The following is a 19,622-nucleotide window of genomic DNA, read 5'->3' on the forward strand; positions in this document are numbered from 1 at the left end:
GGAAGAAAGTGGCTAATGTTGGTTTAGTGGAAGTCTAGCTACTGACTTTAGCTGTGGAAGTCTAGCTAGTGACTTTAGCGGGTTCCCATCTGAAATGAATGTCCTCACCCTGACTGACACTGAAATAACTCATCTGTTTTGGGAAACAGAGTAGTTACATCTCTGCAAGTCTGTGTGCAGACCAAGCCTAAAATGTAGTTCAGCTTATTGCCCTTGTACGTCTGTATTCAACCCCATCGTTCAGCTGTGAGTAGCTTTGTGGCAAAATTTGGGGGATTGAGAGAGAATCATGAGAAATATCCCCAAAAGAGATTAAAGCTGTTCTAATTCAGAGTAATGGCAAACTGCCTTTGAATGCTGAATCTGTTAATCCTGAGCCCTGCCAGGAATCAAGTAATGGGTGATCCTTTCCCTGGGATAGCACTCAGTCAGGTTGCTGGCCAGGACCTGGAATGAGACCTGAGTGCTTTTGCCTTGTTGCAACAAATGAGACCCTTTAAACAAAAAGAATCTCTTACTACACTGATGTATGAATTTAAAACTGTTCTAATGGTTACTTAGAACATTTCCTCCTGCTTATTTACTTCATTAAAACAGGGCAAATACATTAAATATAATTTCCTTCCTTAACTTTCAAAGCTAATAATATATGTGCATGGGGGCGAATTTCCTAGTAGTGCTCACAGAGGCTCTTCAACCATCTCACCTAGCACAAGAAAGAGAATTGAGTTAGCCTTATGCCCTTTTTAAAACATGGACTCTCATTACTCAGAGCTCTGATTCAATTTTGCATATGTACAAGAAATAGAAGGTTTTTCCATATTTGAAAAGAAGGGCAATTGGAGGAAGCTAGAGTTTTTATATTAGGGTTTCTGCATTGGTTTTTATTGTGACTGTGTTTTTTCAGGTCTGAATCCACTGCAGGTATAAATCGGGACAAATCCACCGCTGTAAATGGAGCTATTTGCTTGGGCTAGTGGTGAATTTGCTGTAGAAGGATGAGTCTCTATACCACCCCTACCACCACCCCACCTCAGGAGCCGTAGATGTAGGGCCAGTGACCGAAAGCAGCAAGGTTAGAGTGCTTCTGTATCCTGGCTGTTTCCTGGGTGCTATGAGGCACCCAAGCCCCTGCCCCCTTCTGTTCCTGTGCTCAGCTACACACTGGCACTTAAGTCCTGGGATCCTAGGCAGAGCGCTCCCTATAGACAACTGTCACCGTTAGGAAGCAAGAAAGGGAAGGGGGGGGGCAGGTGGGGGAGATGCTGTTTACTCAGTCAAGCACCAACTATAGGCTGTGTGCTCTTTTGGTGTCTACCTTTTGTTTTCCAACGCTTTATCCAAAGTGCTTTGGTGGGAGTTTAATCCAAAACTAGAAATTCTTCTTTTACACTAAAATGCTTTTTGGAAGTTAAATGTTTCTGTGCCTCTTAAAAACAAATTCTTGTTGGTGTTCTTTGAGGTGGGTCTTACGTTAGTAAGAAGCCTGAGAGAAACAGGTTGCGTCTGCCACTTCGGTGGATTACTGATGAATATTGAAATGAACATGTTCATTTTCTGGGTCTCTCTGCCAGGGGCGGCTCTAGGCACCAGCGGGCCAAGCGCCCGCTTGGGGCGGCATCCTGGGGAGGGCGTCATTTGGCTCCGGTGGAGCTCCCGCCGGCATGCCTGCGGCAGGTCACGGAGCCGGGACGAGCGGACCTGCCGCAGTCAAGCCTGCGGCGGGTCCCCTCTTCCCGCGGCTCCGGTTGAGCTCCTGCAGGCATGACTGCGGCAGGTCCGCTCGTCCCGGGCTCCGGTGGACCTGCCGCAGGCATGCCGGCGGGAGCTCCACCGGAGCCAAATGACGCCCTCCCCAGGATGCCGGAGCCGCGGGAAGAGGAGACCCGCCGCGGGACTGGGGAAGGGCGGCGCAGCGCTCCGCGCTGCTTGGGGCAGCCTACTTTGTAGAGCCGCCCCTGCTCTCTGCAGTTGCCTTTTTAAGTGCTAGTGGACAGTGTGGAGGGACAGCATTGGACGCTGCAGTCTATTTGTCTGCAGAACAAGAACAGCACTCGATAGCACATGCCTCCTGCAGTATGGTGCCAGTTGTGTGCCTCATCCCCTGTCCTAAAGAACCCACCTCCAGAGTGAAAGCAACATTGACTCTCCATGTCCTGGTCAGTCTTTGGCACCCCTGTCAGCAGTGGGGACCATTTGTGATTTGGACATCAGGAACAGAGACCATCAAGTCGCTTTTCTCATAAGCTCCCAGATATTGTGTGATAACTTCTGTTCGCTACAGACTTAGTCTGGATTGGAATCTCTGACCTAGAAATGAGACTCAAACTTGCATCCAGGCTCTAGAGCCAGGGCCGGCTCCAGGGTTTTTGCTGCCCCAAGTGGCGGTGGGGGGGAGAGGGGGAAGAGCCGCGGTCATGATCGGCAGCAGCTCCACCACGCCGCTTTCTTCTTCGGCGGCAGGTCCTTCCCTCCGAGAGGGACCGAGGGACCCACCGCCGAAGAGCCTGACGTGCCGCCTCTTGGCCACCCCAAGCACCTGCTTGCTGAGCTGCTGCCTGGAGCTGACCCTGTCTGGAGCCCTCCAGATCTCTTCCTCCAGCACTTCTTGGCACCTGCTGTTCCACTCTCTCCTGTTGCTGAGATCTTTCTCATAAGACCAACTTCGGTAGCAAACATTGATAGTCCCCAGTAGTAGTTAGCCTGCATATTGTTCACTTGGATTGATTTAATTCAAGCCTTCAAAGAGCTACGGGCGGATGGGTTCACATTACTGTAAGGAAGCTGGAATGACCAGCTGGCTTGTGCTGCTGTTTACTGCACCTATGTGTACTAAGCTGGCTGATGCTGTGCAGGTTCAGAGTGCTTGCTGAGCCGTTAATTTTGAGATGTTGTGGATCTGCTTCCTGAAACCATCCCTTCGTGTAAATTGCCATCTTTGTGCTTCGGCCAGCTTTTCCCCCTAGCCTGGTCGATCAATTGATAATGGAGGCCTTTCACTGCTTAGGCCTGTTTCAGTGCTAGCAGTTGGTAGGTTTTTTTTTTTTGTTTGTTTTTTAAAGAACAAGTTAGTCTTCTTTCTCACTCCCACAGGGATACTCAGCCACTTCACAAAACCATGGTGTGGAGACAGTCGGCATGGCGTACTGGCAGCAGGCTTGGCAGAATCCTAAATCTGAGCTAGCTTCTGAGATCCAGTCCCCGCCTCCTCCTACCAGCTACCATTAGCTTCAATGAGAACTGGCTCAAGCCTGTAATGAGGGTTTTGGGCATCTGGCCAGACCTTGGTTTGTTTCTCATTGGGTGTTCTTGGTTTGTGGTGGTGGTGTGGCTAGGGAGAGGCAGTGACTTATTTCTTCTTTCAGTTCCTTGTGCCTGTCTCAAATGTGAATTGGCAACAATAAGATGGGCTGGCGCTCTGCTCTGTGAGCGTTAGCGGCTTATATGTATATATTTTTAAATCTGTTTTAGGGCTTCTAGGTGTTACTGTAATACAAATAAATACTAACTGGACACAGAGCCATTAGCTTCTAAGGTTGTCAGTACGGCAGCTGGGAGCATGTCTTCCAGCCTGGGTAGACAGATATGCACTAGCTCTGCTCAAGCTAGCTTGCCAAAAGTAGCCGTCTGGACCTCGTGGCACAGGCGAGCCACAGAGTGGGGCAGGCTTGTGCCTGTGCCGCTGTGTCCCTGCTGCTATTTTTAGTATGCTAGCTTGAGCAGAGCTAGCATGTGTCTGTCTCCCCGGGCTGGCTATACTCTGACGATACTCTGTATTGTCGATGCCTCTCAACTTCGTATCATCAGCAAATTTCACTAGCACATTCCTATTCTTTTGTGCCATGGTCATTAATAAAAGTATTGAGTAAGATTGGTCCCAAGACCGGACCCTGAGGACTCCACTAGTAATCTCCCTTCAGCATGATAGTTCAACTTTTAGTGTAACCCGTTGCCTTCTCCCCTTTAGCCAGTTCCTTATCTATCTTACAAGTCTCATACTAATCCCCGTCTTCTCTAATTAAACAGTTTCCCATGTGGTACTGTGTCAAATGCTTTACTTGAAGTCCAAGTATATTAAATCTGCTGCATTTCTCTTATTTTAAAAGAATCAGATATTTTCTCAAAGGAGGAAATCAAATTAGTCTGATATGTTCTACCTTTGGTAAACCTTTGTTGCATTACATTCCCTTTAGCTCCAGGAACTTAATGATTCTTTCCTTCACAATTTGTTTTTAAGTTTTGTGTACTACTGAGGTCAGTCTAACAGGTCTAATTGCCCAGCTCTCTTTGTTTTGTTTTTGTTTTTGTTTTTGTTTTTGTTTTGTTTCCCTTTCTTAAATATAGGTACGACATTGGCTGTTCTCCAGACATATGGTACTACCCCCAAAATAGATAGACTTATTACAATCCTTGTTTCGGACAAGCAATCTCATGTGCCAGTTCTTTCAATATTCTGGGATGGAAATTATCAGATTCCCATGATTTGAGCACCTTAAGCTCTTTTAATTTTTTTCCTTCCACCTCAGATATGGTACCTTCCATTTCTATACACTAACTTCCATCAGCCATTCTGTCTTTCATGCCCATGTTCCATATTATCACCCTTATTGAAAACACAAGCAAAGTATTCATTTAGTTTTTGGGCCATACCTAGTTCATCTTTAAACTCCTTCCCATCCACACTGTATAGCAGCATAATTTCATCCTTCTGTATTCTTTTTATTTATATAACTAAAAAAAAACAACCTCTCTCACGTATTTTAACTTCTTTGGCCAGAGCTAATTCAGCTGGACTTCTAGCAATCCTCACTTTATTCCTCCATTTTCTAACCTCAATTATGTAGCTTTCTTTGTGGATCAGTCCCTTTTTCCATGCCCTATAGGCTCTCTGCTTACATCTGCTAACCTTTTTGAGGAGGCTATTCATCCAGCTGGGCCTGGAGCTTTTTCCTACAAGTTTTGCCCCTTGCTTGGGATGCAAACGGCAGATGGAATTTCTTCAAATCAGCTGTACAAAAGCTACGTTTCCCCCACCTTTAAGTCATTGAGCTCTTCAGACCAGTTAACTTTAACTTCCCTTAAAACACTTGAAATTTAAAACCATAGTTGTTACCTGGTTTTGGTGGTTCTTCCATTTAATGTAAATGAAAGCAGCTCTTGATCACTCGATCCAAGGTTATTTCCTACGACCAGCTCTTCTATGATGTCCTCGCTACTTATCAAAAAGTCCACCTCTTGTTGGTTGGGTGATGGTCTGGTAAAGAAAACTCCTCTATCATATCTAGGACAAACTGTATTAGTAGCATTTATTCTCCAATCTCTATCTGGGAAGTAAGTTTCCCATCATGACACAATTCCCAAATGTATTTATATCTCTCATGTTATTGAAGAGATCTCTATCCATTTCTGAGCCTGACTGTTGGAGGTCTGGAGGAGACCCAAACACTTGCCTAATACAGCCACTCTTACAGTCCTTCCCCAAAGTGATTTTGATCCAAACAGGTTGTTTTGGTCATACTGTTGTTTCTTATCTCTTTACAGTTTACTGCTTCCTTGGTGCACAGTACTACCCTACCACCTTGGCATTTTTTCCTCTCTCTACTAAATAGCTCTTACCCTTGAATGCCTCTAGTCCAGGGGTGGGCAAACTACGGCCCGAGGGATTGGTACCTCCCCGTGGTGCCGCGGGGCTAAGGCAGGCTGCCTGCCTGCTCTGACCTCGCACCACTCCTGGAAGCGGCCAGCACCATGTCCATGCAAGCACTGCCCTCCGCAGCTCCCGTTGGCCGGGAATGGGGAACCGCGGCCAATGGGAGCTTTGGGGGTGGTGCCTGCAGGTGAGGGCAGTGCGCAGAGCCCTCTGCCCCCACCCCCAGGGGCCGCAGGGACATGGTGCTGGCCTCTTCCGGGAGTGGCGCGAGGCCAAGGCAGGCAGAGAGCCTGCCTTAGCCCCGCTGCTCACCGCTGCCATGCCGGAGCCACTCAAGGTAAGTGGCACTGGCCCGGAGCCCGCACCCAACCCCCCTGCCCTGAGCCCCCGCTGCACCCCGCCTGCACCTTAACACCCTGAACTGAGCACCCAATCCCCTACCCTGAGCCCCCTCGTGCACTCCGCATCCCTCCTGCGCCCCAATCCATTGCCCTGAGCCCTTTCCTGCACACCGCACTCCCTCCCACACCTCAACCCTCTGCCCCAGCCCTATGTTCATGGCCCTGCATGCAATTTCCCCACCTAAATGTGGCCCTCGGGCCAAAAAGTTTGCTCACCCCTGCTCTAGTTTAGTTTATAAGTGATATTCCACCATGTTTCTGTCATTCCTATAATATCTGGTTTGACTTCCTGCATCAGTTAGTTCAAGTTCTTCCATTTTATTGCTCAGACTCCTTGCATTCATGTACAAGCTCTTCAGTTGTTTTTGCTCAGATCTCATCTAGTTTTCTACCTGGATTAGGTATAATCCTTTACTAATTTAACATCTACCTGACTGCTTCTCAAATCAGTATTTGTACTTTTTCACCTTGCTGTCTATACTCTCACCTTCTGATGTTCCTTTATCCCTTAGTATATCTTCATTTAGCTGATTTACTGCTCTGTGTATTGAAGCCAAATGTGGAGATTTCTCACGGACTCTCCCAACTTTCTCCCCCAGTCTCCTAGTTTAAAATCCTTCTTCTCAATCATGCCAGCTTTGATCCCAGAAGGTTAATACTCCAGGTACTCAGGTGAGGTCCATCAACAGAGGAATGTCGTCTTTCCGTGAATGTCTCCCAGTGGTTGACATTCCTCGTAGCACCAATCCTTGAATCACCGGTTCATCTTCATTAACTTGTCCTCCTTCTCTAGGGACCAGAAGTACTGTATATATTCGTTCATAAAGCGAATTTTTTTAGTAAAAAAGGGAAGCACCAGAGAAGGGGGTCGGCTTATGAACGGGTATAGAGAGGGAGAGGTGGGACACAGCCTCGTTCCCCAACAGAGGGAGCAAGGAGAGGCAGCAGAGCCAGAAGGGAAGAGGTGGGGCCAGAGACTCTCCGCTTCTGGCCATGCTGCTCTCCCCCCAGCCTCCGAAGCAGCTGCAGCCCTGCCACTCGGCCCCGCCCCCCAGAGCGGGCTGTGGCCGTGCCTCCCAGCCCGCCGGAGCACGCTGGGGCTGCGTTGCCCGGTCTGGCTCGCCGGGGCAGGCTGTGGCCATGCTGCCCAGCCTGCCGGAGCAGCTCCAGCCAGGCCAGAGACACTACCCTGGCTCTCCCCAGATAAGGTGGGAAGGGATGGGATGGGGGGAGAGTATGGGGGTCCCAAGCTAGGGGTGGGATCATATGAGGGGTGGTCACAGGGGTTACTCTCCTGACCCCCAGCTTCTCCCCACAAAAAACATTTCCCCACCAGTTGCTGTCCCAGCCTGTCAGGGTAAGCAGCTGGTGGGCCGGGACACTTTGTTTACGTAGGTTTACCTCCGTGCCTGCGGATGCTCGAGGTAAACAAACCATCTTGGCCCACCAGTGGCTTATCCTGATGGCCCAGGAGCCAAAGTTTGCTGACCCCTGAATTATAGGCTCATCTTATGAATGGGTCATAAAAATTTTGCATTTTTACTTATCCATCTTGGATTGGGGGGGGGGGGGGTCGACTTATAAACGAACCGGCTTATGATCCAGTATATACAGGTATTCTGCTGAAAATCATCTGAGCTTCCACGGTAAGTGTGTTACCCAGCTTAGCGAAGTCACTATCCATTCCAGTGAGAATCAAGCAGTGTCATTCGTTCCAACCTGCAGCACAGCTCAATGGGTTTCCCCCCCTGCTCTCCTTGGGATCCTTTTCAGCCTCATGTCCCCATCTCATAGCCTTGTTCCTCACAGACAGCAAGCTCTTCTGTTCTCTGGATGTGTTCTGGTATGACAAGCCTGTTGATTCTGCTGACTATGGAATCCCTGATCACATAACCCCAGTCTCCCCCTCCCCTTGTGTTGGTATGAATCTCTTATGTTCTCTCTCACAGTCCCCTGTACCTCATCCTCCTTTTTCTCCCTAGGCTCCAGTCCTTGATATCTCCATCTCTTCTTCTCTCCTGCAGGGACTGGCTTCCCTTTCCTTCCTTGTCACCCTATCTTCTGCCTGCTTCTCCTTCTTGTTCCTCAGTGCAGCAGAGAATTAATAGACTTTTAAGGCTGAAAGAGATCTCTATGATCATAGTCTGACCTCCTGCATGATATAGGTCCGTAGAACTTCACCCGTTAACTCTTGCATCAAGCCCATAACTTTTGGCTGAGCATATCTGTTAGACGTCAAATCTTGACTTAGACCGAAAGTGATGGAGAATCTACCACGTCCCTTGGTATGTCCCACTAGTTAATTATCCTCACTGTTAAATGTGCACCTTATTTCTAGTCTAAATGTATCTGACTTCAGCTTCCACGCATTGGATCTTGGTATGTCTTTATTTGCTAGATTAGAGAACCCTTTGCTGTCACATCTTCTCCATGTGTAGGTCTTTCCCTATACTGGGGAGTAAAATGTTTCGCTATTTGGGTGTGCAGGGACATAGTGAAGTGAGACACATCTTACTAGTCATTTTCTGTCCCTGACAAGCCAGCGTCGTCTTGACCTTTTAAATCATGTCCCCCTTCACACCCACCAACAGTATCTTTGAATTTTGCCATGACTTATTGTATTAGCTGCATTCTTAAACTTCTAGAGCTAAACCAAGTGCCTCTTACCATCTGAAAGTAGCTTGTACTCTGTCTTACAAATGGCAGGAAAACATTAATCTTGAACTCTGTCAATTGAAATCACCACTACTAAAATTTCCTGGTGAAAGACTGTTGTAGAATTGCTTAGTGGGCCGTCCAGTACAAATGCTCGAAAAACAATAAACTTCACCAAGCTCCTGGCCTGGTCAGTTTCTTAGAATAAGAGATTCAACCAGAGTGTGGATGTAATATAGAGTTTTACAGGATTTGTAGAATGGCTATGAAAGCGTTCTGGATTAAATTGTGAACTTTAACATTGGCCTGGGAATAATTGTAGAGTTACTTTTTAAAAATAGCTTGTTCTGGACACTTCCTTTAAAATAGTGCTTTATTATTATTATTTTTTAAAAGCTTTGCTGATGTCATGCTGCAATGAAACTTTCTTTTTAAAATGTAACTTTTCATGCTGTTTTATCTCCAATGTGGACTAAGTTTAAAAGAAGCTAACCACATTTGTGGTAGACTTATGAAGACTTTTTTTTTTTAAAGTATCAGATGAAAAAAACTTCTATACTTCCTGAACCTTTTAATTAAGGTTGTACAAAATCCCTACTGAACTGTTACCATGGACATTTTGCACACAGTATTTTTTATTAGTTTTTATCTTGTTAAATGTGTAACTTGATGTTCTGTGTGATGTGTGCCAAAAAATATTTGGGATGTTCAAAGCAGCTGAGATAACCCTGCTGCTGTTGGAAACTTAACTAATGCATTTCCTGACTAATGTAGCAGTGTGTTAAAAAAAATATCCAGCTAATGTTGCCTGAATATAGATGTCTTGTTCTTAATTTCCTAAACTGCCTTTAAAGGGAGAGAAGAAACTGACGTAGGAAGTGATTCCTGGAGCCAGTCCAACAAATCCTTCCTACTGGTACGAAGTACATGTTCCTTTAACTGAACCATTAGTAGGCATTCAATTAATAGAGCCAAGTGTTTACAAGAACTGTTCTGTTGTTGCCATACAGTCAGCTGGGGAGCAGGCTGGGGACTCCTTCCCTCCCAGGACCCGGGAAATTAAAGATTGGCCGTGTGGATCCCCTCCCCAGCTGAGAAGATTGTCCAACAATTGTCTGGGGCCCTGCTCCTTAGTCATGTATTTAAAACATACTTTCCAAATTCTGGCTATCCTAGTGCATAGCCTGAGCAGGCTTGCGGGGTGAGGAATTTTGAGCACTTATTCTTAGTTGCCTGTAGACTTCAAATGTGGTTGTCTGACAAGAAAATGTGGTTTCCCTGTCATTTGAGAGAATGAGACCACAGCCAAGGAAACTAAAATGGAATATTGTTGCTGTTGCAATAGTTTGAAGATCTTGTTCTGATACAATAGTTGACCAGGTTTCTTAAGTCACTTTAAGTGTGTGTTCTCAGATATAAAACTGAAATGCTGCTGCTCCCTCCAGTTGGAGACAACCTTAATCCTGCGCCCTAACTGCCACCTTAGCGCAAGGGTCAATGGAAGAGCACAATATCACCCCCCTGCTTTAACCTCTTCCATCCAGTAGCAAGTGCTTCCTGGATCAGTGGTGCTGCCCAGAGCACAGTGAGGGTGCATATGAACGATGCTGACTTGGAATTGTGGTAGGCACAAGGAACACAGCACATTTGAGAGGGGTAAGGTACTGATCTTCCTATTCCCTACTGCCATCCCTTCAGGGACAGATTCCAGTTGGTGTGGGAAGTGTCATCTTCATCCTGGGTTTCCAGGTTTTGCAACACTTAACGTTTTGGGAGCTACACTGTAATATTCTTGCAGGACATGGCAAGCACAGGGCAGTGCTGACTGGCTTCGGACTCCGTGCTTGCAAAGGGGTTTTGTGTGTGAATTTCCCTTGGTTTTGGAGAAAATGGGAGTAACGAGAGGGGGGCAAAGTTGAGGGACAATTTTGGGAAGGTGGGGGAAGCTTCCTGGGCATTTCTCACAGCCCTTCAGCTACCAGCGGGAGACAGCGCCAGGGGATAAGAGTAGTCTGTAACTGGCTTACCCCTATGTGTGCCCAGCAAATCCGTATGTTTTAGACTTGCTGTCGATTGCCTACACTAGATGAGCTCAGGGCAGCCCAGTGATTTGACATCTCTGTAGATACTGACCATCGTTTTAGGCTGGGTACGCAGCCAATGGGCACAAAACTAATCTCAGGAATCTGCCTAGAAGGGGACTCAAACTCATGGTCATTAGGACTGCGTTTTGGTGCCACCCTCCCTAAGCCATCAGCTGAGCGGAGGTGTCTCATTTTGAGCTCTTCCTTGAGGATCCAGAGCTCAGTTTCTGCTTGGTCTCAGTATCACGTGCCTGAGAACGGAGCATGTCTCTTCTCCGCTCCCCACCCCAGTTTCAGTGCATTGTGCCAGATTCTAGAGCACTAGAAAATTTAAAAAGTAGGTCATTTGGGGGAGAAACTTCTCTCAGGAACACTTTGACCAAACAGACCCTAATGTGCATCACTAACACAACCCAGGTCTATTAACTGGCACAGGAATTGTCGGCCCATCTGAGTACACCTGCAGATTTTAGACACTTTGTTTAGAGCCACCTCTTCAGAAACCTCTGCTCAGCCTGGTGCTGGAAGGGCTCCCAGTAACATTCTGGGGAAGACAGGGACTCCAGTGGTTAAAAGTCTAGCTCTGCATGTCTGTGCACTGCTACTTGTTGCAGATTTGATTTGGACATAACTGCTGGGATTGCCTTTCTCTGCTCTAAGCTTTGTCCTAGCATTTCCGGTCTTCTGCAAAGCCTCCAAGAAGAATCTCCTTGAAAAAAAGACTTCAGTCACAGCGTGATTAAGTCCGTCACTGCAGCCAAGGTTAAGGCCATTTTGGCCTGCAAGTTGCAAAGCGTTTCGTGATCTCCTAAAACTGAAATCACATTTAGCGACAAGTTTCCAAGTGCGGCTGTTCCTGAGTTACCTGTGGCAGGAGGGGGAAGTGTTTCACACGAAGAAAAAACAAATCCCTCCTCGGGGGCATTGTAAAACTTAATTCATTACTGTTTGTAAATGACTTTGCAATCCTCAGATGCAACATACTACTGAAGTTATATCTGCTTATTGGCTTCCCCCAGTCGCAGCATGCTCTGACATGACCCTTTTACTGATTTCACATCACAATATCCAGGAATTTATCTACATTAGGAATATCCTGAGTTCTTCAGCCTAGACAAAAGGCAATTGTCTTCTGCCTTGCCCCAACAGTGATTTGAGGCTGAACTAGTGTTATAAAACACTTTGAAATTCCTGATGAAGGTTGCTTTATGCTGTTGTACATTAGCATAATGTTAGAGCATGCTTTATCTCGTAGCCTATTCTACTGGGTGCTGTCATATGTAGGATACAGGTGAGACTTCCAGCTGCAACCATCTGAGTGGGTCATTTCAGTTACAGTGCACTGAAATCTTCCTAGCCCATCCCGTTATTTTAATTGTAAATGGAAGGAAAGTTAACTTGCAGGGGTGCTGAATGCAGTGTTACCAGCCAACATAGGGCTGAACTCCTTGTAGAGATGCTCTGCCAGGAAAGTCTCAGAACGTTGACCTGGGAACCTAGCCAGTTTCCATTCGATCTGGAGTCCATGGAGTGTGGGTGGAGAGGAGAGATCTTTCTGCAGCAGCCACTTTACTTCTCTGTGCATTACTAAAGAAGCAGCGTAACTAGCCTGCAGGAGGAAGTCCCAGAGAATATAAAAGCAGAGCTGAATTTTGTGTGTGTATTTAGCATTCTACTCTAGTCAGTTCACTTACGCATCTTAATACCTCCCTCTAAGGCAGGCATTCTCAACCTTTTTCTATCTTCATTCCCCCCCCTTCCCCCAACAAACTATAAACTCCATGGCCCACCTCTGCCACAACAACTGCTTTTCTGCATATAAAAGCCAGGGCCAGCGTTAGGGGGTTGCAAGCAGGGCAACTGCCCAGGTCCCATGTCACATGGGCCTCCGCAAAGCTAAGTTGCTCAGGCTTCAGCCCTCGGTGGTGGGACTCAGGGCTCCAGGCTTTAGCCCCATGCGGTGAGGCTTCAGTTTTCTGCCCTGGGCCCCAGCAAATCTAAAGCTGGCTATGCTTGGCAGCTGCCCTGAAACCTGCTTGCGGCCCTGCAGTGGGCCCGGGACCCCTGGTTGAGAACCACTGCTCTAAGGCTTTCCATCTACTCAAGGCTGCGGTAGACCCTGCACTTTCCACCAAGTACATCTGGCCACTTTACGTGCCTTCTTATGTGCAAAGATGCGTTCCTTCTCTGTGCCTTTTTCTCCCGGCTGTGGGAAGGGCTGGGTGTGTGTTTGGGGGGTGGGGGATTCTTGTTGCTTTATAGCTTGCAAGGCAGAGCAGAAATAGTTTTCCTACTGCACAGTTGAGGGCGGTGCTCCCCCTTGATGTGGGTAGAGAGGTTGAGCAATACAGCCCGGAGGCTCTGATTCAACCATTTGCTCACTCTTCTAATTATTGTGACCCTTCTAATTTTCTTATCCATGCCATCGGTGTCTTTAAAAAATTCAAGAGAATTTAGCTTTAAAACAAACACAAAGCCCTGCAAATGGAATTCTAGCTCAGGGGTCGGCAACCTTTCAGAAGTGCTGTGCCGAGTCTTCATTTATTCACTCTAATTCAAGGTTTCGCTTGCCAGTAATACAGTTTAACATTTTTAGAAGGTCTCTTTCTATAAGTCTATAATACATAACTAAAATATTGTATGTCAAGTAAATAAGGTTTTTAAAATGTTTAAGAAGCTTCATTTAAAATTAAATTAAAATGCAGAGCCCCCCGGACCGGTGGCCAGGACCCAGGCAGTGTGAGTGCCACTGAAAATCAGCTCGCGTGCTGCCTTTGGCACAGATGCCATAGGTTGCCTACCCCTGTTCTAGCTGTTTCCTAATTTGATGCCCATGACTGCATGGGAGCCAGAGTTGGGCTGACAGGAGGATTTAGGAAATGCTGAAACTTTAACATAATCTGTAGCAGCTCTGGAGTGGGGAGGGACCTGTAGTTGAACAGGCCCTGCTGAAGCGGGATGTCTTAGGGGTGCCTATGTGGTAGTGACATTTTTTTGCAAGTTAAATTCTTTTTTTTTTTTTTTTTTGGTCACTGGGGTACAGGGGACTTCTAAATTTTAATGTTCTTTCTAGATTGCAGGAAAATTCTTACATTAAATTAACAAAATGCTTTCTCTGAGCTGTATTGCCCCTGCTCACTGAAGAGGGAATCACTCAACACGCCACCCCCCTGGAGATGCTCTGCCCATTTTGCATGTAGTCTTATGCAGCCCAAACTGTCCACAAGCAGAACATGAGCATGGCAGTCTCTGTTCTAACTTTGTTCTCAGGAGCTCATCGCTTTCTAAACCCTTCGCCTTTCCAGGCATGTGGGTGAAACTTTGGGAAGCTTGAGCAAAACAAGTTGCCATGTGTAAGTATGATGGGAGGGGGGACACAATAGGCACTTATTTAACAGCCCCCCAGTTAGAACGACTGGGGTTGGCCAACAGAAATTCGGCAGGGAAATCACCCTTGTTGAGGAGAGATGCAGTTGAAACTTCAGAAGCAGCAAAGAATCCTGTGGCACCTTATAGACTAACAGATGTTTTGCAGCATGAGCTTTCGTGGGTGAATACCCACTTCTTCGGATGCAAGTTTCACCTGAAACTTCAGGTGAAAATTTGGTTTTGACTTGACGTGTGAACCTTTGAGAACTGTGTTCTGTGTGCAGGGGGGTTCTTTTTATGCAACTTTCTCACCAAGACTTAAATTTTCAGCAGTGAATGGTGGGGGGAGAAATCTCTCAAAGATTGAGATGCTTTTCAGGGGACCATTCAGAAAGTGCCAAGCACTCGCCTTCTGAAAATCAAACACCTTTCAGGTGTTTCAAGTTGGATCCTCAAGAATCAAGTCTAAAATCACTATTCACTTTTGAAAATCTAAACCTGAGCTTTTAATGTACACAGCTAAGGAAAGCAACTTAGCTGTACAGTGAAACTTAATGAGGAAGGTGTCCAGAAAAGAGCTACAGCTTGCTCCTCCTTACTCCGCTAGCCCTAGGTAATTGAACAGACATCTGGATTTTGGCATTTGTTTGGAAGGCTATTTATGTATTATGTGGGCTCAGAGTAGCATGGTATGAAGGCTTTTATCAGCATTAGACACGCAGGTTAAGTAACTTGTCCAAATTTATACAGTGAGTCAGTGGCAGAGCTGAGACTAGACTCCAGATGCCATTTCTTGATTCGTATCTTTCCCGCAACGCTGCCCTTCCTATGCTTACGTATCCTGCAACTTTCTTCTTATAACTCATGTGAGAATCATCTGCTGTTGTTTTCATGGGGGAGTTTGCTTGTTAATGACAAATGTAATTTAATTAAAACAGGTTAGGTTGGTTCTAAGAGCTAAAGTGCTACTTGTTGAGTACAAATCCTTGTGGGTTAAAAGTGAAACCAGCGTGGTGTTTGTGGCTGGTTCCCCTGAGTAATGACATGAAGAAATCTCTACTGATGGTCTGCTGAAGGGGATGCTCAGGACAGCAGTGCATTGGCAGAGCTGTGTGATGGGAGCTAAGGACTTGTCTACACTATGCAGCTTTTAGCGACAAGGCTGTGTCAACACAGCCTTGTCGCTTAAAGTCGGTGTGTGTAAACGCTCTCTGTCGGCGCTTTGTCGGCGTTAGCTTTGTCGGCAGGAGAGTGCTCCTGCCGACAAAGCCGCATTCACACTGCCACTTGCGTCTGCAAAACTTTTGTCTTTTGCGGGAGGGACAACTTTTTAAAGTACCCATGAAAAACACAAGTTTTGTTGACAACGTCGCAGTGTAGACAAACCCTAATTTGTAGAGCATCTCCCTGCACCGTGCCTGATTTAGCCCTGGGCCTTGGCTCATTTTGAAACACTTCAGCTTGTAATGTCTTTAAACAGTGCCTATCTTTATATTTTGCTTGACAAGCTGATTATGAGGAAAGGAAACCTTGCAGCTGAACACCTTTTTGTGTTTGCTTTGCTTGTGTTGGCTGCTATATTAGGAATAGAAGCCAACTCGAAGGGAGGAGGTGACACTGTTTTATGTCCCAGCCCTAGTGTGGGATGTAATCTGAAATTGTGAATGTTGCTATAATGCAGCCATACTGTCTCAGGCTGTGATCTTATCTGATCTCACAAGTTGTAAAGACTGTACCATGTCAGTACTTGGTTCTTGAGATGTGTCTCACCCCACCAGGTGCTGCAAGAATATAAGATTTGGAGGGGAAAGCATCAATCAGTACCGAACCAGTGCCTCAACCTGAGGCAGGCTGGCTGGCTAATATGTGCTAGAACTGCATCTTAGCTTCTGGTCTAGATAAAGCTAAGGTGAGATGAGATGAGCTATTGTTCCAGGCTGTCTGCAGTTTTGAAGACGATATTATGTCAGTTTACACCCTGTTTGCATTTAAGAAGCTTTTCTTAGCAACTGAAAAGGCAAATGCTTTGCTCAGAAATGAAAGCTAGAAGATCCTGGAACCCAATTCCACAAGTAGTGTAGTCTGACAGATTTGTCAGTTGCAGAATTGCATAGTACACAGAGCCATGACACTAATAACCAGTTTCCAATTAATGTGGTTATCTGTGTTGCTCTATATAATGTTAAGTTGTCTTTTTAAAAAATGTTTTGTTGCATTTTATTTCTAGCATCCAGCGAGCTGCATTGGTGGTTCTGGAAAACTACTACAGAGATTTCACCGTCTATAACCCAAGCTTGTTAATGGCCTCCAAGTCTCGCGCAGCCAAACATATGGCTGGCCTGAAAGTCTACAATGTGGATGGTAGGTGAGGTGGAATAGTAGCTGAGAACTGATGTGTGGGGTGGAGAAGAGCAGGACTTGTTATTCTTTGTTCCAGGCACATGCCTACCTTCTCACCATCCAAAATTCTTGTCAGAAATCCTCCTACCACTACTGAGTCCATTGGTCCCAAATCACTTCAGACTTACAAAGCACAATAGAACTTTGTCTTGACTAGGAAAAGTGGCCAAGTATTAGGGAAGCCCAATTTAAATTTGATTGTACTTCCTACTCAACACACAGCCTAGATGGGTATGGCACTTTATAGGTAAATATAAGGACTGGGGCTTAGTGTCCTGCAAACCTTCGCAAGCTTAGGGCTTGTCTTCACAAGTTGTACCAATTTAAAGGGGTGTTTTTTCAATAGATGTAGTTAAACCATTGTGAAGCCCTATGTGGCCCCTCTGAACCTGAGTTAAACCAAATTTGAATCAATTCTTTGCTGATAGAATCTAAATAAGACAGGTTTAAACGAGCCAAGGTTGTGTCAGGACACCCACAACCTTGATAAAATCAGGTGTTCCAGTAATCGGGTAGCTTCAGTTCTATGGGGAAGCTTTTAAACTCAACAAAGGAGCGGGGCTGTCCCAGGAAACACGGCCAGCTTTAATTTCACAGGAGTTGGAAAAATCAGGGCTGCATTGTACATGTGTGGATTAGCACTGAAAGGCTTTGTAGCAGGGTGTGTGCAGAGGGGATTTGACTTTGCAGAGAGCGGCTGTTTTTCACGCGCAGCAGGAATGTGGGAGATGAATCTAAGACTTCTGCCCTGTTGTTCACACGTGGCTTATACCTTGCTTTGCCTTGCTCTGTGCCTCCAAAGGGTTCACAGGCTGTGTGGAAGCTTCTCCAAACCTCCTCTGAACCTTTAGCGACAACAAAAATTGGACCTGGAAATGTTGCCAGAGCAGCTTCCTCTAGTGAGACCGGCTGCTGATTGGGGGGGTGGGGCAGAAACCTGGAGAGGGGCAGCTTTGTTTTGTAGCCTCCGGGCGGAGTTCCTCTGGGCGGCGTCCGCTGGCTCCCTCGACGCCTTCGAGGAGCTGTGGGCGCTGTCCGGGGTTCTCTGCTCGGTGTCCCCGTCAGGCTCCCTTCTTATGACCCTTTGACCGTACTCCTGTCCCTGTTCTTTTATTAGTTGTCCCCCGCAATTAGTGGGTTTCTGAGGCCCTGTGGAACCTCCCCTTAGGCTGGGGGGATCCGTTAGCATGGGGTGGGCTTTGCCCGCCCCGTTTCCCAGAAACCCAATAGATACAAGGCCCATAGAATGGTTTGGTGTGTTGAGGAAACTGAGACAGGGAATTGCATATAGGGTTTACAATTTTGGTTCCAATCTGTGTATTTTCTGTGTGTTGAAGTAAATAGCACTAGGGTGTTAGAATCCTGGGCAAAGTGTTTGCATGTTATAATCTACGCCAAGATGGACAACGTGAGCCTGAGAAGGAGCCAGAATGTACCAATATACACTTCTGGTCCTGGCTAGTGCAGGAAGTGCCAAGGGGTGTGAAATAGTAAGTAACATCAGTAATAGGAGATGTAAGCGAGCATATTCTATTGTAGAAATGGGCAATGTTTGTGTGTATGTGGGAGGGGGTCTTGGGGGAAAAAAATAACCCATTTTGACCAGGTGGAAGCCTTCTCTTTCATTCTGGTCACGGGCTAGTGTCAGGGGGAACTTACTGGTCTGGAAGGTATTTCCAAATTTGATTCCGCCAAAGTGTTCCCAGCCTTTTCAGGCTGTAAGGCATTAGGCTTATTTAATGTCACGTCGTTCCAATTACCATCTCTTCTAGTGCGGTTGCAGCATAGCTGTGAGGTGGCAGGGCACAGCTGCGGCAGGAAGAGGCTAATGATACAGACCGTTGGAAAGTTGGGGTTCCAGACTTTCAGAGGAAAAATCAGTGATTTTTCTAGCACCAGCAGTCTGTGAACTAGCATAGTTTAAAATCCTGTCAGAACTCAAGTAGACAAAAGCAAGCTAGGGAGCTGGATGGGGGATGCTTTTTCAGTTCCAAAATCTTTGTCTGGCAGGGCTAGAAACAAGTGCTTCATGACACGGGATAGGAGGAACTCCCAACTTTCCAGTAGCATAAAGCATTTATATGTGGCACTAGTGGCTTCAAACACAGGATCTTACATTAATTGTCAATTCCTTGGTCTCTCGGTACTTCTTGGCTTTATTGCCGTAATGAATATAGCAGAACTTTAGCTATGGTAATATACTGTGCAATCCCAGAGTTTGCAGAGGTTTTGGATAGCTTCTCTTGCTGTGCCGCAGGGTTTTTTTTAATGCACACTGAACTCAGTGGCATAGAAGCATATCCTTTAGAAGAATTCCTGTGGATTTACTAAGTGGACTGTGTAGCTGTAGCCAGGATCCTCTTGGCAGTGGAACAATCTGTCTTGCATGCTCTCCGCGTGAGAGGACAGTAATGCTGTTAAGACCTCTAATTTGTTGGCAGCCTTTGAGTTTGGTGTTACAGTAGTCGGGGCGGGGGGGGGAGGAAACAGGTTTTGCTAAAGTCCCTATTGTGCTGGCAAAATGGGAGCTTGCCCAAAGGCTGTATTTTCATCACCATGCGTGATGAATCAAATAGTTAATACCTCTAAACCAAACTGGAACTGCGCCTCTCCTACGCCGTACCACTACACATCAAGGCTGTCAAATGAAATCTAAAGTGTTTACTCTTGAGAAGCTGTTTGTTTGAATTCCTAAACTATCCATCATTAAATATCAAACTTATTTCTTGGAAACCATGTTCTTTTTAAGAAAAAAGCAGCCCTTATTGTGTGAGCAGAGCATTCTTGGGCCTGTCTGCTCTCCAGAATTGATAATGCTTAAACACTGCCCGTTTAATGGCGTAGACTGTCTCTTAAAGCATAGTTACCATCAGAAATGTGGCTCTTAAAAATGTATACATTTTGGTGGTTGTTTTATATGTCTCTTTCTCTGACTCTGATGTGCTCTGTTCATCAAATGACGACACTTTTCCCTAACTCCTAGCGCTGCAGGCTGCATGTGGGATCACAGAACCTAGCTGGGCTGTTCCTGCATTTTAAAGCATCACTAATAATCAAGTGATA

General features: G+C 46.2%; 1 protein-coding gene across 2 annotated transcripts in view; it reads left to right on the plus strand.

The window, feature by feature from the left end:
* VANGL1 (VANGL planar cell polarity protein 1) overlaps nucleotides 1-19,622 on the plus strand; it is a 57,254-nt gene that overhangs the window by 26,152 nt on the left and 11,480 nt on the right. For both annotated transcript variants that reach the window (XM_039498736.1, XM_039498739.1), the window contains exon 5: nucleotides 16,387-16,520. In XM_039498736.1, coding sequence (XP_039354670.1) covers nucleotides 16,387-16,520 — 134 coding nt within the window. The remainder of the gene's footprint in view (nucleotides 1-16,386; nucleotides 16,521-19,622) is intronic.

This window comes from Mauremys reevesii, linkage group 1 (genome assembly GCF_016161935.1).
Source record: "Mauremys reevesii isolate NIE-2019 linkage group 1, ASM1616193v1, whole genome shotgun sequence".
NCBI classification, from domain to species: Eukaryota; Metazoa; Chordata; order Testudines; family Geoemydidae; genus Mauremys; species Mauremys reevesii.